This window comes from Pseudopipra pipra, chromosome 2 (assembly GCF_036250125.1).
Source record: "Pseudopipra pipra isolate bDixPip1 chromosome 2, bDixPip1.hap1, whole genome shotgun sequence".
NCBI classification, from domain to species: domain Eukaryota; kingdom Metazoa; phylum Chordata; class Aves; order Passeriformes; family Pipridae; genus Pseudopipra; species Pseudopipra pipra.
In genome coordinates, this window is record NC_087550.1 from 47,230,824 (window position 1) to 47,253,783 (window position 22,960).

The window sequence follows — 22,960 nt, forward strand, 5'->3', positions numbered from 1 at the left end:
TTCCTCTTGGTTTTGTTCAGCTTAAGAGACATCACTACAGTGTTTTTGGTCCACAACTAGAGAAAGACATTTCTGAAGTCAAAGCTTGCCTGAACAGAGCAAGATCACTGTTTGGTTGCATAAGGCACCACCAACTTCTCTCCCTACAAAAATACAATCCATACCAGAGAATTTAAAAAAACCAAACCACAACAACCACCAAAAAAACCAAAAAGCAATACCACACCTTCAAACAAGTCTAGTCTTTCCCTCTGCTGTGGCTGAGAGGAGATATAAGGTACTGAAGAGTTTTCAAAAGATAACTACTGAACATGAGTCAGCAGAGAGACCTCCTTCAACAAGACCTGACACTTCTTTCTCATCCTAAAGGCCTACAATACAAGTCATCATTTGCACAGGGGATATTCCTATGACTAAATCTTTTAATTCCTGTGAAACACAGAACTGATACAGAATAAATCCTTTGAGCTTTCCCCTGCCTTTCCCAGAAGTTGCATCAGAAAATTAATTAAAAGTCTCAAAGATGTTGTGTTATTTTTTTTTAAATGTCAACATCCAGAACTGAGATACATTCACTCTTGTTACTTACCCAATTTATAAAAAGAGCCTGAGTAAACTTGACAACTTCCAATGTCACCAGAAGGCTGATTGGAATAAGGTTGTTGTACAAGATTATAAATGTCAGCAGATTGTATCCAAAGTTGACAGACAGCATTTCTGTGGACCGAAAGACAAAGGATATGAGCAGACACAAGTCTGAGTGGTATAGGGACAGTATAGGGGCAATCATCTTTATGCAGTTGGCCTAGTCAGATTTAGCAGTGCTAAAATAATCAGCAAGTGTGTTGACATCTACTACAAGGGCCTTTTTAATATTGATTTTAATAGTATATATATAAAACACCCACAGAACACATGCCTGAATACACAGCATATTATGCCAGGTGAAGAAGGGCAAGATTTGTGAGTCTATATATTAAAGAACAGAACGCTTTCTGAAAAACTTTTGCTAAACAGATGGTGAGAAGTACAATATTTCCCACCATAACCCAAATTTAGACACTTATCTGATGTGTCAACTGCCCAATTAAGAGCCACCAATATCACTAGTAATATAACTATCTTTCAGAAAGTGCCTACTTGTCTCAGTGGAGTTAAAACACAAAAAATAAACACTAATTCTAAAGTCTGACATCATTTTCAGATTTGAGAAGTTACCCACACTAAAGAAATCTAACAGAACAACTGATTGCTGAACAGACACCTAGTAAATGAACTAAGGCATCCTGCTTAAGCAAAGAAGCTGTTATTAATGGTGACAACATTGGGCAGGTTGCCTGAGTAAGTTTGCCATCACAACTGGTCCTAAAAGGGAAAGGAAAGCATTTACAGACAGCCAGCAGGAATGCACAGGGCTCAGCAGAGACACAGGATGAAAGGTCCTGTTCATGGTGCTGCCCAGAGCCTCTCTTTACAACCAAAGTCTCCACATTTGTATGCTCTTCACTTTCCCAGAAGCTTAGGGAGGCACTATAGTCAGCACACAGAACATCCAGCACAATGGGGTCAGAGCTCACAACTCAGGGTTTTCAGCATTACAAGTTAATTAAAGGTTGGGGGAGACACCAAGGAGGAGACAGAACCCAGAGAAAACTGCTGAAGCCTAGTGAAGATCAGTCTGGACACAGGCACCTCCAAGTGTGAGTACACCCTAATTCCATATCTTTGGTAAGTTTACAGTAAGTCAAAACTTGCTTGGTATTGAAACATTTTCCAATACAATTTTTACAGATTAGACATTTAACAAAAAATTAATCTACCTGCATAACCTCAAAAAGTGTCTTTCCTGTGTGTGGCAGTTATAGAAGTAATAGAAATTGTGCATTCAATTTACAAAAAGGCATCTATACAGACTATTATGTCATCCTAGCTTATTTCAAGTTGAACAGGTTTTATATTACAAGTTCAAGAGTTCATTTAATTCACCTTTTCCGGTATTGCTCCCACCACTGGAAGGCACAAATTTAAACTTACTCATTAAAAAACAAAGGGGAGGGCAGGGAAGAAACTCCAAAAGTTGCTGACACCACTAGTAGAAGACATTACAACTACAAAAACCCAGAGTCAAAAATGAGGCATTTCCATGCTCTTCCTATGGGATTTTTTTCATTACTAACACAACTGCAATTCTTAAACTGCACAATATACACTTGCCATCTGTTTTGCAATCATTGGCAGACAAGCCATTTGCAGTTTGTGATAATTGTTTTAAAATCTGCATCTAAAGATGCTCGTAACAACATTTTATAGCTAATGTAACCTCCTCAAAATGGACATCTATTGGAGAGCACTTCATTCTTCATGTCTGTCCTTGATACTGAACTAATAAGTTCAAGGTCTAGGAACAAAATCAAACAAAACCCTTCAAATAAACACACTAAAATATCAGTTTTCTCACAACAAAATAACAGGAGTCAAAGACAGAAACTTTATCCAATAAATAACAATCCTAACCATTTAGCATTTAAGTTTTCTATAAAAGAGCAGATCAGCATTTCTGACTGAAAAAAGTTAGAGAAATCCTTTGCATCTGTATAGAAGCATCGAGTTGAAGGTAGCATCATCAGACTGATACTGTCTATCATGCAGTCAGACACATGTAAGGCAGCAGTATGTGACCTCCTCTGAGAATAAATTTGGGTATGATAATATGGGTATGGTCGATTTGTGTATGGTATCTCCACAGAGATGAAAGAATGGAAACACCAGATATCCAGTAATAATTCTTGCCCCTCTTCTGTTTCTGCCCTGTTCCCTGGGTGGTAGAGCCCAGTGATATTTACCTAACCTTTAGAAGGTTTTATTAACAGAAGCCTCACTGGCAAATTCACTTACACCAGCCCATTCTTAAAAAAAAAAAAAAAAAAAAGGGTCATCAGAAAGCTAGCAAAGAGGCTTTGTTTCTTCTTTTTCTATTTCTTATTTTATGCATTCATTTAATGAAGCTAAGAGCCTGGCTGGCCCTACAGTCTGATACATCCCTGGCTCAATGCCTGCATACTCACTGTTGGAGCCAAGGTACCAGACGACTTCGCCATGCGTTCTGTTCCATAATAAGGCACCTACAGAACTCACAAGGGCCATTACCAGAAGAATACAGAACAAAACCAGGATCTGCATGTTGGTCACTTTCTCCACGTTTGATCTCTTCAGAGGTGCTTTGGTTGAATTCTAAACAGCAGCAGAAAAAGAAAAAAGAGCCTGGCAATGGCTTATACAAGATAAAATTGCAGAGGCAAACTCAGTCTTTATTTTCAGAGTCATTAAAGCACTTCCTGTCCATCTACTGTTGGTCAGCAGCAGTGAGCAACACAAACATATTGCTGGTCTCTCCAGGCACTCCCTGCCATTAGTAGTATTAACCTAATCAACTTCACGGTCTTTACTATGTCCTCAGCTGTTAAATCTCAGTTTTAAATGTCATCCAGCTACCAGATAAATCAAGATGAAAGTTAGTTCTTACATATTCAACTGCTTTCAAATACTTCAGTGTTTACATATGTGCACATGCAAACTCAAATACAACAGTACCCTTGTATTCCTCAAGGCCTCCAGGTCTTTAACAGCTATAATGAGTCAAAGCATTTCATAAAATCGAATCAACAACAAGGGGAATACAGGAAAGATGACCAGCTTATATTTAAATCTCCTTTAAAACTTTACCTGCATGAGTTTTGTATCATGTCCTGTATACACAACAATACCCAAGACCCATTGAGTGTTTCTCAGTTGTGCACCCCTCAGCAAGATTTGGTCTGGCCCAACAGGAACTGGGCTGCAAAGCAAGAAGTATATCTTTCAATTCTTGGTAACACTCTAAGGACAGTAATTCTACTTTCAGACTTACACCCCAGTGGGAGGGGGGGAGGGGAAAAAAGAGGAGAAAGTAATACAATGACCTTAGATTGTCCACACACTTGAAGAAAGCACTGAAACCTCTCTACTTCCTGCTAAAGCACAGTAGGGCAAAGCTGATACAAGGGAGCTGTTCTAATTATCCAAAACTTGAGAACTTACGTGGCAGACATAAGCCTGTCTTGCACTTGACCTTGGCTACTACTTTCTTTCTCACATCAAGGACAGAGAAGCATCACACTTGCAAAGAGACTATCCACTCCAAGCACACTGTATCACATACACCAATACACAAGCATTTGGGAAAAACTGTATTACCCACATGATTTTCAAGTGAGATGCAAATGATGATCTGCTATTCTTCCATCTGTCACTACACAGCTGAGTTGCCCAAAGAATACAGGTTTTGTGAAGGAAAAGAGGTACAGCCAAATGAAACCTGTATGTTCCTACCGACCTTTCAAAATCTGTGAATTCAAGTACTAAGTACTTTTCTTTCAACAGCTGCAACAAATGAAAGTCACACTGATAAAGCCTCCAGATTCTGAGATCATTTTTCTCTATAGACCTGACCTAGCTGGAAGGGACAGGTTTCTATTTCCTCTGTGTATCTTGTGTAACAAGACAGCCCTAAAAAACCCTACCATTTCCCCAACTCCTTCTCTTTACATGTATCTTTTTTTTTAAAAAAATCACCATAATTACAAAGAAACCAAGACTCCCAAGGCTCCATACAAGGACAGGATTATGTTATCTTATACTGGCAGATGCTCTGATTAACTATTATTAATTATTACTCTCCTCTTCCAGAGCAAAAACATGCATGTGCTCACTGTTACAGACTAAAAGAACACAGCAAACGTTTTTCCAAACCGAGTGACTTTGGCTTTGTTGTCAAGTTAATACCTTTGGCCATCTAAGCGCAAGTTTCCAGTGAAGTCATAAAGATGACGGTTGGGTCCTTCACATTCTATCCTCCCAGATACTTTCATCAATTCTTCCCTAGACTGGAGACTAGCAGTTTGAGACAAGCCCTGCAAAGACCAAATCAAAAGAGATTGTCAAAAATTGTTATTAGAAGGCAACTTAGGAAAATGGTACAAGGAAGATTTATTACGGACACATACGAACCTGCTAACAAGATCGATTTAAACTCTCTATACAAGATAGTTATATTTACCTACATGATCTCTTTAACCAAGAAAAAAGTTCCATCCACAAAGCACAAAGTTGCACACAAGCAAGAGGAGGTAGAAGAGAAGCAGTACAAACAGGCCTGGCTTTTCTCTCAAAGTATAGCTCCACTGATGTGTTATTGCTGCTAAATATAGTCATTGCTAAGTGTAGTCTCTTGGGTCACTGCAGCCATTATGCTCCAATCCTGCTCAAGGTTAATGATTCACCTGTCATGCAAGTGTAATCTAATGTATTGGTACTCCATCTCAGAGTACATGTACAGTGCTCCACTGCTTTTCACCTATGAATAGAGGGATCCATTTCATGTTTCTTTTGCCAGAATTTGACTGCAACACTGCAAGCCAGAGCAAGGCCATATTTTTGTATTTTAATCATGCGTCCTGAAGCAAGATCTTACAGAAACTCAAGACCTGACTTTTTAGGCAGAACTGCAACAGTAAATCACATTTCTACAAATGCAGGAAAGAGATAGTAAATATACAGATTTTTAAAAACAAATAATCTGTGTTTCAAAATCCGAATCTAATTTTTTTAATGAAAAAAAGAAGATTCTTAACTATTTCTAAACACTATAATCAACAGTGTTGATTATAATCAAATTAAAAAGATCCAAATACATTCCACTACTTACTGCAAAGAGATAAATTAACTTAAACATATAAAAGGTCCTTCTCAGCTTCTGCCTCTGCATAATGCTCCTAGAACGGCACTTGTGACAGCAGAAACTGCACCTCTCATCACAAGCACTGCTGATATTCTTTTTTATGTACAGGGCTTAATTCCCACTTACTGGACCTTTGGCAAAACATAACAGAGGTCTGTTTGTCTTTGAGGGCTTAAAATACTTGCTCCAGATTAGTTTCTGTACACTTGTATATGATGCACTGTTGCTTGGGTTTGTATCTGTTGAAAAGGCAGCTTACAGCCACCTGAAAAGAGATCCCTTTTTTAAAAAAAAAAAAAAGTACTTGTATTGTCGTCAGTTAAGGTAGATGCTGCTTCATAGCTAATATTAAATACCTAAATGAAAAAAAAATCAAATATAAAATTCAATTTGTTTTACCTGTCGTATTTTAAGATTCGTCTCCCCATCGAGGTTAGCTGTTTCAATATAGCACATAGCTTGTGGTTCGCTGGAAGGAGCATGAAATTTTCAATATTAAAACTCAGTACTTTTTGTATACTGCTTTTGTACTAACAAAGTTCACAAGAGACTTTTCCAATACACTGCAGAAGACAGAAGACCATATTGGTGGTATCCAACTATGAAAGAGTCAGCTGAAAGTACATATTTAACAGAGATGTCTTTGGATAGGAACAGGGTAATACACCAAAGTACAGAGAAAGACAAGTCTAAATCAGAGGGTTAGTAAGAATTTAAAAAGTCATAATAAATTTAGATGCCTGAAGTGGATTATTTTGAATTGCAATCCATAAAATTGTTTCAGATTGCAAGAACCATAGGTAAAATACCACGTATCGAAGATAAAAGGGATATATTGGAATGAAGAGGGTAATGCTCTCTGCTATTGAATTCTGTCTGTGAGTTGAACACACAGAAGACCATGTCTGCAAGGTCACCTTAAAGTTGAGGGGCTTGTGGAGGTTCATCTGAAGTCAGTGCTAAAACAGCTTTTTTTTGAGTATCAGAAAAAGGTTCATTGAGATTAAGATTAAGGGCTATGATCTGAATCTTCCAAAGATGTTTCTGCCCTTAGTGATAGCAGCACAAATATTCCTCAAAGAGCTGAATTTTCCATTAGTTAAGCTCTTATCTACATCTAACATGAAGGGGCTCTGCATGAGTAGCACCTTTGATAAGGAAGGGAACTTCTACCAGTTCTTTACCTGACATACCGCTCAAGATTTAAAAATTTTGTATGGAACCACCAAAACTAATTTTCTGCCAGTTGTCTTCTCAGGCTGCTAAGGAATATCAGTTTCCCATATGGATTCAAACAAGTGCTTCTTCAGCATATCACTTCCCATATTCTTGATACATTACTAGTTTTCTTCCAAAGCAACAAACTGCTTTAACAGCAAAAGTACTCAATCAGCAGAAGAGTCAGTAATAAAGGCTCCTTGGGACAAAAATAATTAAGAAATGGATAGGTACATTTGTAACACAGTAAGAAACTAGATTATTCTCTCCATATTTTTCTTTTAAAAAAGTATAGTTAAGAGTCTGTTCTTTGTCTCCTCCTATATGGGCAACCTGAATCTGAACCCAAGAAAGACACTGATGAAGTCCAGCTTGATTCCAATTTTGCCTCTGTCAAACACCTCATCTACTACAACTGATGTGCTTAGGTCAGGAGGTAGACCTTTTGCAATACAGTTCCTCTCACTTCTACAGAAATGTGGAATTGTTTCCATACAAAGTTGCGTTTGCATTCAAATGGTTTTTTCCTTCATGTAAATTTATTCTTTACATAAAATTCATTTGATGTCACCTTTTTTCCTATGTGGAAAAAGAGTCAAGATAAAAACAGTTGTTTGTTTCACCTCTGACAATCAGCTCAGACACAGAAGATCAACACACAAGCATAAGATGCAAATCCTTCAGAGCATGCAGAGCTTTCTGGTGAACTGAGGACACTTAGTACTGTCATTTAAAGGAATCATGAGAATAATACCAATTGTAAAGCAGCATTGCCATAGAAATTGCTATTTATATCAAGCAAAGCTTCTCCCAAATTAACATGCCTTGGGTTAAATTCTCTAATTATTATGTGGTTGTTAATGACAGCAGGTTAGCGGAACAGAACAGCAGACTAATGTAGAACAAAAAGCTGACCCACACAAGAAATATATCAGAGGGGTTTTTTAGTGTAATGTATTAGAGAAGTTCTTAAGTAGAATATTCCTCATTGCTGAAATAGAAAACTACTGATGTCAAAGTTTAGCTTCACTGCATATTAAGGTTGACAACTGCTTATTTGAAGTTTGGTGTTTGTTTTAAAAAAATACAGTACTGTGTACCATGGAATGAAGATGTCTCTATCCTTCATCATGTGACAATTTAAGAAGACTGAGCTTCTACATATAGCTTTGAAAAAAATGAAACCTCTCAGAAACAGTATAGACAAGAAGAATGGAGCAGAAAATAGAGAAGCTTGAAAAACAAGTTCCTTTAAAAGTTAGGTTAGGTAAGAGAACTGTAACCTACAGACTAGAGCAACCTACAGTCACTGCTGAAAAGCACACAGACAGGAGAAAATTATGGAGAACAGCAAGGTGTCATAAGACTCATCTATTAGAAACAAGTTTAAGAACAGGCACTGTGCTACTGTCTGCTATTACCATCACAATATTGTGTGATATTGTCTTATGTTTAAACTTCATCTGTCTAAGCAGACTATGGTCTTGATTTGGCTTGAAGTTGTTCTACACAATGCAGAATCTAGATCACAAGCCAAGTACTGCTCAAATGCTTTTAGGAACTAAGAGACCTAGACAAATTAGGGGCCTAGGCAATCACCAACCATATGAAGTTTAACTAAGGTAAGCGCCAGATTCTACTCCTGGGACAGAGCAACCCTGGATGTATGTACAGACTGGGGAATGCGACACTGGCAAGCAGTGCCATGGAAAGGGACCCCGGAGTCCTGGTCAGTAACAAGTTAACCATGAGTCAGCAGTGCCCTGGCTGCTGTGAGGGCCAACTGTGCCGGAAGGGGGGGGGGGGGACATCAGGCAAAGCATCACCAGCCAGTAAAAAGGAGGTGATTGTCCAGCTCTGCTCCGCACTGGTGAAGCCACACCTCAAATCCTGCGTGCAGTTTAGGATCCCACAAGATAAGAAAGATATAAAGATATTAGAGAGTGTTCAAAGGAGGGCAACAAAGATGGTGAAGGGCCTTGAGGGGAAGCTGTATGAGGAGCAGCTGAGGACACTTAGCTTGCTCAGCCTGGAGAGGAAAAGATTGAAGGGAGACCTCACTGTGGTCTACAACTTCCCCACAAGAGGAAGCAGAGGGGCAGGCACTGATCTCTTCTCCCTGGTGACCAATGACAGGACTCAAGGCAAAAGCATGAATCTGTGTCAGGGAAGATTTAGGTTAGCTATTACAGAAACATTCTTCACCCACTGAAGAAGGTGACTGGACACTGGAACAGGCTTCCCAGGGAAGTGGCTACAGCACCAGCCCTGCCAGAGTTCAAGAAGCATTTGAACAATGCTCTCAGGCACATGGTGTGATTCTTGGTGTGTCCTACCCAGGACCTGGATTTCTATGATTCCTGTGAGTGCCTTCCAATTCAGGATATTCTAAGACCAAGCTTCATTTGTCAGCATATCTGAATGAAAAGTTGTCCCATACTTCAAACTAAACCAAGCAGGACTCAACAGGCTACTATTTGCTACCATGTCAGAGACTGGCCATATGTGCGTTGTATCCAAGATAAGGGGTAAACAAGTCAAAAAGCTATTTTGTTATTTGATGCCAACAACACTAGCTTTTTAGATTTATAATTTAAAGAGAAAGCATTCCTGGGGGGAAGGAAAATATGGTGAACACTCAGTGGAATTAACTGGAAGGAAACTTAAGCTTTCTTAATTAAGCGGAGGGATTCTCAGAAAGCCATAGAGCCAATGACTGCATGAAGCTTGTGTAAAGGACCTTCAGTCTTCCAACAAACTCATCAATACATAGTATTGGGTACCTGTAATTCACAAAGTGAAGTCTTGAAGAAGCCTTCTTTTTGAAGAGCCTATCTACAATGATACATGAATCATTGCCTAGTAAAGCAGTGTTTTGACATTACTGAAATTTCATTTTAGATGTGGAGTAGAATTAGTGCCATCTGATGTCTGGTTTTATTAATAACAAATACAGAGACTTAAGTCCTCTGCACCTCAGTTCATCAGACACATCATTTCCACACCCATTCTGGATACCTGGTAGATATAATGATCATGTCTGCTGGAAGATGTTGCCCATTGGTGACCTTCACAATATCGCCTACTGCTACCTGTGGTCAGGAGTACAGTAGCATGGAAAAGAAAAACAAACAGTTTGCTTGTCTGGAATGTTAGTTTGTTATTTTCTTTCACCCAGTCAGAAGAACAGCATCATGCACAGAACAGCTAGAGACAGTGCTTCTGAAAGTCAGAGTACTTTTCACTGCAATTGCTAACTTCTGTGGCTTATATTTAATAAAACTTAGTTTTTTCTTTAATTCTGCCATTATCCAAATTTAAGGGTTTTTCTTTAGTCTTATTTAACATACTGAAAATGTCGTCACTAGGGGGAAAAAAAAAAATCCGTCTTTAAACTTCACCTCAAGTATCAAGAGTTTCTTCTACTCATACTCTATATTACTTACCCACCCAATCCTCACTATCATTTTCCTTTAATTCTTCATAGATGCACTGCTTGTACTAGCCACTAGCAAGTAGTATCATCTCTACAGATATATAACATAATCCAGTTCTTCCCTGACATAGTTACATGACATATGCAGAGTTCAGAACTCTAGAATACTGAAGGCCCAAGACTTTACACCACCTTTATTAGTCACATGCATGGGACTTTCATTCTAAAAAGAATCAAGTAGCACTCTCAAAACAGTAAAACAGGTTTGCCTTATGAGCATCAGGCTGCTTGGTGCCAATGCACTGCTGCAAGTCTGAAATGGGCTTAAAATACTTCTAAGACATTAATTTTTACAAATTGAAACAGATGGCATGTTTGAACAAGCAGATTCATTAGTTTTACTCTGATCCCACTGAAAATAAATTTCCTATCAATTTCAGCACAAAAAAAAATCAGAAGTCTGCCTTAAAGTGATCAAAGTGGTTAGCACAGAACTGTTATTCCCTAACAATAAATGCAGGCCTGGACAATATGCAGATACAGTCACAGGTCGATTCAGGAAGTGCTCAATGCTATTTAAAAAAAAACAGATTCCAGGCTTAGCTTTAAGATAAATTTACCATCTTTTCTACAAAAATAGGACATGGAACTGCATGAACAGGAACCAACACAAGCCACCACAAGCCCTGGCAATCTTTAGTTTCTACTATAGCCTAACACCAGAAGGATTGCTTTTAGGTGTCTTGAGACTGATGCCATTTCCCAGAGGTTTTAACAGGGGGCACGTTCTCCTCAACTATTAGCTAAGAGGGCTAATTTTTTCCTTTAAAAGGCATTAAGAGCCACAATTAGATCAATATATCCTAAGGCATTTCAGCAACTTCCAAGTCCTAGAGACAAAGCTCACCAGATCCTTGCAGAGGGCTTCACAGAACATGGGTCCCAAGTGCCTCAGTAGCAGCAGAGCTTGTGTTCCTTATTTGAACAAGCAGCTTACTAATGAGTCTCAAAACCTGGGAACCTTTTAGCACAGGCAGCAAAGCAAGACTCTTTTAGATTTGCAGGGGAGGTACAGTATTGCAGTGAAAGTTACTCTTCTAGATGTTGATTACAAACAAAATACTCTTTACAGTTTACATATTAACTACACAAGCAAAACCACAATGGTTCATTAGCATTTGACTGTAACATAGTATTAGGTTTTAAAGATGGGTACTCAGGTGACTTGCTCAGGGCGATTTTGACTACTGCAACAGAATGGATCCCTCCCACCAGCCCCATCCCAAGAGACAGAGAACTCTCACATCCTGTACATTAATTCTAAGCCTCCGAATTCATTTTGGCAAGAGTAATTCTACAACAGCTACTTTTATTCCCTCCCATGCCCAGGTTTTATTTACCTCTTTCCACATAATGTTTTGCCACATCCCATTTCTTAGAACTGGAAAGAAAGTTTAAAGTTATATTATAGAATAAATGGCCACAATTCAGACAAATTTCAAAACAACTATATCAGCAGTAGCAAACACTGACCAGAACAGGAACTAACATACAGATCAGAACTGTACTTTTCAGAAGCTGAGACAATACTTTTGCCTACAGCTGTAGGCACATGAATCCAAGAGCAAGGAAGAATCTACCCTTCATATTTATATAATTTTTATCCCCTGTTAGACAACAGTTGACAGCCTGATTTCTTCTTGGTATCATTTCACACTAACCTGCAGACGGGCAGCATTGTTTCTTGTGGGAAGTGACCTTCCTTAAAACAAAGAGCATTACTGCCCACTGTCAAAAAGTATTAGGAAGCATCTGTGAATGACTTACCACAGAATTTTCGCTTCTCATCTTATTTCTGGCATTTTATTCATAATATTTTGACTCTGACACATCCACCTTCACTACCATTACCAATTGCCCATGTAAGGTTGAATCTTAAACGCCAAGCAGGCTCAAAGCCCTGCTGAAAACAAATGACCAAATTCAGCAGAAGGAAAATCCCAGTTGTTGAAGTTCACATTGAAATTTTTGGGTTGCAATTTTGCACTTTCTATTGTGCTTAACTCCAAGGGACAGAAAAGGACAGGTCTGCTCTAGAATACTTACAGGATAAAATTGATAAATTATTCATTGTCAAAAGGTACCTGGTTAAAATAATGAAGGACAAGTACCTAAAAAGACTGTTCCAACTCAAAAATAATTTCAATATAAACCTTCTAAGACTTTCTAAGACTAAAATCCAGTGCACTGGTGTTTCAGATCTAGGACTTAATGCTGTCACTCACACCTAGACATGTAGGGCCATTTCAAGTGCGGCTCCTGAAGGGCAAGCATCTCCCATCAGACTTGTGCCACAGTTTGCTAGCCCTTTGTGTGTCTACTATTTAAGTGCACCCCATATAGCATTAAATGCTTGTGACTTAGTTCTGTTATTTGACAATGGGAGAACCAATACATCAGAACGGTTATTATTGAGCCCTCTACATCTATGCAATGGGCTGCTCAGGGGCTTCATCTGGATTACAACTAGTCTGGTTCGATTCAACATCATCTCCATATACAAATGCATGAAGCCACCAAAGATATGAAACACTGGCTCAGAGCCTAACAGGCTCCATCTCCTAATGGAAACTTACAGTGCTCACCTAGAGCAGAACTTTCAGTTTAGTTTGCTCCGAAGCGAATTTAATTCCTACATACCGAAGCCACTCTGCAAAGCAAACCAATGTTTTCCACGGTAAATTTAATACAGCAAAGGCCTTTTGAAGATACACCACTGCTCTAAAAAACCAAACACGAAGATAAATTAAAATCCTACATAAATGCTGCTGAAATAAGCAATTGGCCTTTACAGGCAGCGGAGCTCAGGACACAGCCAAGCAGAGAGCAGGTGTCTACTTCTCAGTGAGCTCAACTGCTCTCTGTACTGAATGCATTGATTAGACATCACTCGGCTATAAGAGGAACCTAAAGGTACACAGAGAACCTAAATTTAATTCATCTTAATCCCACTCTGAACCTAAATTAGCTTTTCATTCTGATAATACACGTTTCAAGGATGAGCTCTTTAGCCTTCCTCTTAAGAAGTACAAGGAAATGGTTTTAAGTATCAGATGGAAAATTTATTTTGAGTATTCAAATGTAAAAAATAAAACCTGAACTGAAGTAATTTTTCAAGTGCTTAGTTCAGCTTAGCTCCATTAGAATACTTTGTTTTCTTTATGGTTGTCTCTCCACAGTAACTGTGATAAACTTTCCTTGAAGTGCTTGTTATCAGGTGTTCTCTAGCTACAAATGAATTACAACTGGCTCTCTAACCTTAGAAAGGACCATCTTTCTTATTACCTATAACAAGGCCTGTTATGCTACACGAACTTAATTGCCAATTTGCAATGACTAATAAATACAGTGTTTGAAACAAGTTTCAAGTGTATACAGCACTTGAAACATCTCGTAGAGACTCTTGTAGAGAAATTACCTCGGAGAACTGGTAAAGCAATGCTTTTTGATGAAGATACAAACGTAATGATCAACCCTAATTTTCAAGCACCAAATTCACTTCGAGTAACAGGCATAATGTTTGCAGGACTATCTGAAGCATAGAGCTAGCAGGTTGTTCACTTCCCCATGTGTTCCTCTATCTTTTTGATACTTCAGGTATATGTGTTTGGGAGGAAGGGGCTCTACTCAGAGTTCAAATCCCTGTGTTCCTGTTTCCCCTGCAGATCTGCACAAAGGAACAGAAGAGAAGCTGTCCAACGTGGGAACATGGACCTGCCCTATGGCATGGGCTGATCACAGGGTGGCCATTGATAAACTCTACCTATTTTCTGTACAGGTTTTCGGTCACGGGAGATGAAGAAAATCGAAGCAATGTCTTCAGGTACAGAGTGTCAATGAGTGTTAATACATCAGGGATACTCACAGGCATTCAGTAGATATCAGTGTTAAAATTTATTTCAGTGACACTTCAGGAAAGCAAAGCTACAAAATTCCCAGACTTCTTATGTTTTATGGACAGCAGCACTTACAAAAATTACTTAAAATTCTTTTGACACCAACTTGTAGTGTTTCAGGGGGTTGTTGGCTTTTTTTTTTGGGTGGGGGGGGAAGGATGGAGTCTGGCAGAGAAGAAAATTGCTTGATTTTCTCAGAGGACCTGAGAACTATATACCTTTGGACAACCTTGACATTACATGAACTTATAAATTCTAATAATCCCCCCAATGCCTCACCCTTAAGTGTCAGACAATGATCAGCCTAAAACATTCTGCAAAGTAAAATCCTAACATATCCTAAAATACAGGTAACTACCAAGTCCACAAGACATGTATTTCCCACCATCAGGACTGTTAAAACAACAGAATTGTTCAAAAGTAAGTATTCACTATTTGCACTTTAAGTATTTAAAGAGTGTTTAGTCTTACCTATTGTTTTCTTTTTATTCACTGCACTGTCTGCCTTATGCCTTTTCTGCAAGGAAACAAAACATTTATTACACCTCATTACACTTCATTACAAATTCCAAAACCATTAGAGCTAAAACAAGACAAACTCAGAGACCATACATTGGGTCATTTCTGCCTTTATATTTTTGTTATTGGTTTGCTTTTGGTTTTGTTTTTTTGTTGTTGGGGTTTTTTTTAAGCCACACAGATCATCCAAGTCTATGTGGCTTATAAAACAGTGTAATGTAACTTCAAACTGAGAGTACCCACGTTGGAAGTCAGGCTCAAACCTGACTTCCAATGGCAAAAAAGTATGTCTCAAACCAGTTTTTTGGAAGAAAAAGGAACAATAAGGAGCACTATATTTAGATAGCAGTTGAACTACACATTCTATGTGCTGTTGTTTAGACTGATACCTAAATAATTTTATTCATCAGTACTTCGCAAGCAGAAAGACCTTTTTCTGATAAATGGTATCCAAGCATGTTAGTGCAGATTTTCCCCAAAACAGGATGCTCTGTGCTGAGGTTGCTTGCTTCCTCCCTGCCCGCATTTTCCAGACCATCTAAAAAGTTTACATATTTGTCAGGACTCCAGCATCGCACACTCAGTGTCTTTCTAATAAAAGCATGAATAAGCAAATTTGAAGAGATAAAAACAAGCATCCTGATTTCTACTGTTTTCTTTTTCATCATGTGTAATGAAAATATTTATCTCAGTGGGTTACAGAAATTCTAGTCAAGTTCAGAGCTTTGGAAGTCAAAAGGATCTTTTGCTGTTGTTAAGCAATGACTCAAGACTACAGAGATGCATGGCCTTATGGCATTTTATAGCTTTTTCTTTTGAAACATTAGCACAGCCTTCCCCATAACCATACTTACGTAGTCTTCTATGATTTCTTTGATGCCAGCAACTGTTAAAATAAATAGCAATGGCACCAAGGTGGTATACCTTCCTGTTGGAGAGACATCTGGAATTTGCTGTGAACAGAGGGAAAAGAGATACTCATTTTATATTTGTATTTAAAATTAATTTCCAGTAAATTAGAATTTTCTGTAAAGCTCTCAGAAGAGAGAACACAGAGCTTTCTGATTTGTTCCTGACTGCCACCCAATTTCAGTGGGCAAACTAGCCTAAGGTCTCAGTAGGTTTGAAGAAACGATACCGTAGAGTTACAAGATACAGTTGCTGTAACCTGCCTTTTATTCTATTTCTCTTCTCTTCACAAGAAAAGCATTCAAATGATGCAATTCACATGGAAGCAGGGATAACCCGAACTATCTAAACAGCAGTTTCACAAGAATTCACACATTCTTTTCTCACTATGGTCAATCGTTCCATGTTTCATGACAATACTTATTTTTACTTCATAAGAAAAAAAGGAGCTTGACTTTACAAACTACTTCAAAAAGAGTATCTAAATTGTCTTCCAATTTCAATTATCTAACACATACCTAACTAATATGACTATTAAAATATGTTTAAGAATTTATTTGCAGTTAAGAATAATAACTGAAATAACTTGTATTGCCTTACTATTTCAATTTATAAACAAGACAAAGCAATAAAACAATACCTGCAATAAGGCAATGAAGAGGAAGAATGCATTTGCAGCTTTTCTTATCTGCTCATACAGGAATCGAGGTAGAAATGTCACCACGCTGTACTTGGCTGTGCTGCAGGTTAGAAAATTTTCATCTTAGTACTTCATCAGAATATCACAGATCATGACTAAAAAGCTGGAAGTAGTCTTCTAAAAGCCAGCGTAAGAAAGTAATTCAAAGATAACAAAGTAAAGGCATATTTAGAACACGGAGGAAATAAGTTGTTTCTGTTATGATAAAGAGCTGTACCAAATGAAAGAGCTATCACAGACCCAAAAGGCTGACAGTCCCGCTTTCATCACTAGTACCTCTATTATCAGATGAACTAACAGAGAATTTACAATCTATACAAACTTCAGCACCATGAACAGGCAATCATTCATCTCAGTTACAAGCACTTGATCAGGTACTTACCCTTCATCAAAACATGGAATTTAAGTGTTGGAGGAGACAAAGTCAAATACGAGAGAAACTCTACAGTGCCATTTTTAAAATGCCTCACTTCCTAGTTCAGAACCACTCTACACTCAGCTACAAATAATCCTTCAGAACAATACTCACTTTTTCAGATTAATTTTTTCTGGCTTTTTTCCCCTATATTTTACACATATAAATATTGTGACAAACATATATGTAACACTAAAACATAACTACTATTTCTTCTACCTTAAAACAAAAACATACTACACTAGACTTAATCATCTATGTCATCTATGTCATTTCTTGTACTCTTCACATCAAATCCACAATGGGCATGAATACAACTTCAGAAAAAAAAGTCTCCAAGATGACACGATGATGATTTAACCATTCCATTTTCAAATTAAAGTAAGCCACCCATGCTGCCAAGTTACCAAAACAAACCTAAAAGAGATTAAGATTCTTGATCTTGCAAAGTCCTCACTCTCTGAACACATTACTTACAACCCATTTATCTACATACCTTTCTGAGACAGTGCTTCAAGGAAACTCACCATACTGCAGAACCTGTCTGAGCTGTGCAAGTGACCAAGTCTATCCAGTAGCACATAGTGCTCCATTACACAAGGAAAAAAATATTTTTAGAGTAGAAAGCACAACTCTACTCTACTTTTCCCATCCAATTAGCACTGAACACTCCTCCACTATAACTACTGGGCATCAGCATGAGTTGGAGTTTTAACAACTGAGCACTTGCAGCTCCATATGCCTTGCAAATGCCAGACAATCAGTGACAAGAGTTTTGAGGTATTATTTTGTTTGGTTGTCTTGGTTTCAGATTTGGGGTTTTTTGGGTTTTTTTGTTTGTGTTTGGTTTTGGTTTTTAAAGAAGTCTTGTGTTTCCAAGGAACAAGGATCATTAAGTTATTCTCTTCAAGAAAGAAAGAGAAATTGTTTCCCAGTTGCTGTTTTACTGAAGCTTCCTAGAAATGCCAAGAGCACCTTTCCATTATGCCTGGTCCTTTCTCTACCACCAATAAACCTTCCAGGTCAACCAACATCCACAGCATTACTATTCAGAAATCATGAAGGACTAGTATAACCAAATGCTTTAGTTACAGGATCTGCCTTTCACAATGGATTGCTATGCATAAAACTCTTACTACAACCCACAAGCAGCTAAGGTCAGTGGGGTTCTCTTACCTTTGTATGTACGAGGTTAGAGAACTACATTCTCCGAGACAACTTATTTTCTTTAACCATTTTCCTTTTCCTCTTATCTTTCCCATCCCCAACTCCAAGACATCTAATGAGACACTGCTGCATCTTCCAAAATCAAGCAGTAATGAGATACCAGAAGAATTGGTGGGGCAAGTGAAAAAAAAAAATCAAGATCAACCAAAAAAAAAAAACCAGTTAAGATGCATCTATCACTTAGTTCTTTCTTCAAGCACCTACAAATCCCTAATTCATTCCCCAAATTCATGGACATCAGATATTACTTTAACTGGATGTCTTATAAAAGGAAACATGACAGCATTTCTATCACTACAGCCTACAGACTTCGTATTGCTACAACCACTCAGCAGAATCATGTATTATACATATAATCAAATACCCAGTGTGATATTTTACAGAAATTTCAGGTGGCTGGACTTCAACACAGATCCTATTAACTAAGCCAACTGAGTGAAATCATGCATCCAGGCTTAAAGCATGTAACATAGTCCAGTTATATAAATGACATTACTTCCTTGAAGTACTTGGTAATTTCTTCCAACTGTAAGTATTTTTTGTCTCATGTGTAATAACCTTCCTTTAATACAGGACATAATTAAACACATCTCAGAATTACCTTGTGACTTAAAAATATGGGTTAATCAAGTTAACAGTTTAGACCTAAAAGTGAACAGCCCAAGCAGGACTAATGAAAAAAATCAAGCATTGGCAGATATTATATCAGAAGAGTATTCCTCTGGATATCCAATTGCTGTGACTAAACTAAAGGAAAAATTTTTCTGACTGCAACCAAGCTGCAACATTTATTAAGAACATTCTACCACTTACCAACTTCACGGTTAGCTGGTCCAAACACAATTCTTACTCTAACAGTTGTGTTAATGCCAACACAATAAGGCTCTTTTTAAAGTTTTGTACATCCTAAGTCACTCTATGTTTTCTGTTGCTTAAGTAACACGACAGATGAGTACAGAAAATATATACCACTGTAATTACAGATGGGTACATTCCCCTGTTACCATACAGTAACCATGTGTATGTATAAAAAGCAGGTACATATTATTCAAAAAGAAAACTTCCTACCAAAAGCTAATAGTCTAAGCTGGGTAGGAGCATTCAATTGATTTGGCTCTGAAGAACAGTACTTAAAAGGACAAATACAATTCTTAAAAATAATATAAAAAAGCTTTGTGCTCCCTCCCAACAGATAGATGCATTGTAGATGACTTCAGAATAATCAAAGCTCAGAAAAATTAAAATCTACAGGTGAATAGCTAAAAAAAAAAAAAAAAAAAAAATAAAAAATCAATCAGCTCACTCATACCAGAGTTTTGGTCACTAAAGATAAATATCTGCACAGGCTAGCCCCAATTAGAGCCATCTTGTTTTCAAAGTGGCTGGTACCCAAATCCAAGAATAGGAGGTCTGCAGTTCACAGAACAGGCTGTGGCAGGGAGGGTGAGGGGAACAATGGAGGAAACCAAACAACAAACTGGTGTTTCCTGAAGCAACAGCTGTTAACTATGCAAACCTTGCTTAACCAAACAAATTTAACATTTAAACAGGTGTGCAAACATTAGAAGAGACATCTCCTCTCTACCTGCAACCTAATTTGTGTAAGTCAACCTTCAAGTTATACCACTGAGCAAGTTGGAAGAAACAGTACCAAATCCTGTTAAACAAATGAGTTTGGATACACATGAGTACAGCTGAAAGAGTCTGGCCCCACTCTCTTTTTAGGCCAGCACAGAGATTTTTCTCAAAGTAATCACTATAAAATTTGGAAAACGTTGGTGTCATTCACATACTTAAACCTACTACCATATTACTTAAGTATTACTTAGTTATTTTAATAACACTCAAAAGAAAAGCAGCAAAAAGTGCACTGAGAACTCAGTAGTAGTTTTCCAGCATACTTCCTCCATTCTTTCATATGCAATTTTTGCACAATCACTTCCGCTGTTGCCATTTTCCCTGTGTCTCAAAATCATTTTATAAAGTCAAGTTTTACTTTATTGAATAATCCCTGAAGAGGAAAAGTTTGTCAGTAATCGAAGCAGAGCAGTTATGTCCTTGAGACACATATGTGTGCTGGCAATGTGCAGCTGAACACAGCTCTGCATTTCCACAGTCAGCCATCTAAAGCACTTCCAACCCTTCCTTTAGAATGACAACTCTTGAGATGAATTTCACCTTCAGGATAATCATGATTAAGAAAACAGAACCTCCTTGAGACACATGTGGTCCCATTTCCAGGGGTGATAAGTACAGCAAACTTTTCCTAGGCAGTATTCACCCATAGCTACTCATGCCACAGTTCACACACTTGAAATACTCTCCAGAGCTTAAGAATGAATACTGCTTGGTGTTGGTGGTTTTAATACAATTTGCAGAAACACTTACTAAGAAAGCCTGGCACAGACACCTGAACCACAGCAAAGGGGCTGGGTAACTAAAGTGCATGTTACAGACTTGAACTCTTCTCTCACCAAACAGGCTTTGTTTCCATTAATACGTACAAAAGATCAGATGCCCCGTAACAGAGGAGGAAGAAAAAAAAAAACAACCCAACACCCAAAAAATCCAAGACGATCTGCTTGAATTAAGAGCTCAAACACTGTCTTCAGTGCAATGCTGTGGGCATGCCAAGGTCCTGCCAGGCACATGACACTTAATAGCAAGTCTGACATCAGCATCTGAGGTTCTGCTACAAGTCTCAGAAGCAGTGTGACACAAGCTACCTCCAGGTAGTCACCATTGCTGCAGGAGGCATAGCAGCAAGCTTTACACATTTCAAGTGATATTAACAGAAAAAACAACATTCAGTTACTACTCTGAGTATAGAGAAAGCCCATTCATAGGAACATCTCACCAACAAACAATGCTGCCATGCAGAATACTGAGGAGGTTGCTCTAAATCCAAGTGCTATGATCAAAGCCCTTTACATGTGCCTGACAGTGAAAGGTCATCTACCTCCTTGCCCATACAGAAAGTGGTATATTTTCATAAAGAAATTTGCTAAAGAGACATAAAAATCAACTGTTTACAAATTTCCCAAAGAAAATATCATGAAGGCTTATAAGAAGCAATTATGATATGCCTATTAAGTGATTATTCGTTGACTGGAAATAAGGTCCTAAAAAACCAGTGTCAGTTTTTATAACAGGCAGCAATTTCTGCCTGAACCAATGCAGCCCCCAATTCAATTGAAGGGTTTTGTCAGATGAATCCTCAAGCCTATAGTTCCTACAGAGGAAGACTCCAGCCAGCAGAGGTTTCACTGCTCTGTTTATAGCCTGTACACTTCTATCAGCTAAGAAAAGGGTATGCGGTGCTTCAGTACTCCAGACAATTTCAGACAGACTCTGAGCTTGGGTCAGAACAGAGGAGTGTGAAAGGAGCAAAACTTGCTCTAGCACAGTAAAAAGCGCGACTACTTGAATACTACAAGACATATTGCTTAAAGCTTGACAGAGCAAGACAAAGAACCAAGAGTTCTTTAGAGTACACATCAGAGTATCTGTCATCCAGCTCTGGAATGACCACTGTCCATAAACCAAGTGCCTGTTTTGTTTCCATCTTTCCCTGCACTCCCCTACAGTTTCTCCATAATTGCTAAGACATCTTATATAGAGAAGTTCATGTATTGTTGTGATGGGTTGATGTTGGCTGGACACCAGGTGCCCACCAAGCCGCTCTATCACTCCCCTTCCCAGCTGGACAGGGGAGAGAGAATAGGATGGAAAACACTCATGGGTTAAGGTAAGGCAGTTTACTAAAGCAAAAGCAAAAGTTTGCATGTGCACAAGCAAAGAGGAAAATCACAAGGTTTATTCTATTCTTCTCATCAGCAGCAATGTCTGACCACTTCCTGGGAAGCAGGGCTTCAGCATGCATAGCAGCTTCTTGGGAGGCAGACACTGCAAGCAATCAATGTCCCCTCCCTTCCTCCTCCTTTCCTTATCTTTTATACCTGAGCTGACATCATATGGTATGGAATATCCCTTTGATTAGTTTGGGTCAGCTGGCCTACTTGTGTCCCCTCCCAGGATCCTTCCCAGGGGGAAGGAAGGAACGTTGAGAGACTGTGCTGGTGGCTATGCCTATACTGCTCAGCAGTAGCCAAAATACTGGTGTGTTATCAACACCTTTCTAGCTAACAATGCAAAGCACAGCACTGTCACTGCAATAACCAATGTAATTGCTGTCACCCAAGTACTACTTCCACTAGAAAAGCCTCCTACAATAATGCTCATGGCAGCTTTAATATAGAGCAGGCACTACCATAACTGCTTACACTCAGTTTAACCTAGAAACCATGACTGCGTGGTCACATTTAATAGAAGCAGTAGCACTTTTGCTTCCAAATCCTGTACCCTGGAGACTTTTCCTAAGGCATGCAAATAGAAAAGGCCTTTCCATTTATTCTCTAGTCATGAAATCCCTACAGAAATGGGACCAGATTCCTGGCTATTTTTCAGTAACAAATACATTAAAGGAAGACTGTTTAGAAACAGTACCAAAAGCTCTGAAGGCTTTCAGCATACTTGTCAGGTCATCACTACAGAAATACACCCTTGCTTTTCAGTAGCCCTGCTGGCAAATAGAACTCAATAAAAATAGAGCTGACCAGAACAGTTAACCTCGAAATACTACTGTCTAATAAAGTCAGTTCAGTATCACATTTAGTTACTATGCAAACAGAAGATAGCCTTCACTGAAACACACAGCATCAACGTGTGAAGATGACTGAAAAAAGTATCAAACAAGTCACATAAGCTGACTGACTAAAAGCCAGTGCTAACTTCAGGTTTTAAA

The 22,960-nt window shown here is 38.4% G+C and overlaps 1 protein-coding gene across 5 annotated transcripts in view; it reads right to left on the bottom strand.

Moving 5' to 3' along the window:
• ATP8A2 (ATPase phospholipid transporting 8A2) overlaps positions 1-22,960 on the bottom strand; it is a 326,111-nt gene that overhangs the window by 264,184 nt on the left and 38,967 nt on the right. For 4 of the 5 annotated variants that reach the window (XM_064645382.1, XM_064645383.1, XM_064645384.1 and 1 more), the window contains 10 exons: positions 16,455-16,554; positions 15,760-15,858; positions 14,858-14,903; positions 11,831-11,871; positions 10,013-10,086; positions 6,176-6,245; positions 4,822-4,949; positions 3,724-3,835; positions 3,066-3,231; positions 590-717 (listed from right to left, as the gene is read on the bottom strand). In XM_064645382.1, coding sequence (XP_064501452.1) covers positions 590-717; positions 3,066-3,231; positions 3,724-3,835; positions 4,822-4,949; positions 6,176-6,245; positions 10,013-10,086; positions 11,831-11,871; positions 14,858-14,903; positions 15,760-15,858; positions 16,455-16,554 — 964 coding nt within the window. Of the gene's footprint in view, positions 1-589; positions 718-3,065; positions 3,232-3,723; positions 3,836-4,821; positions 4,950-6,175; positions 6,246-10,012; positions 10,087-11,830; positions 11,872-14,857; positions 14,904-15,759; positions 15,859-16,454; positions 16,555-22,960 lie in introns of those variants that run through there. The other variant, XM_064645386.1, reaches the window with a different exon arrangement.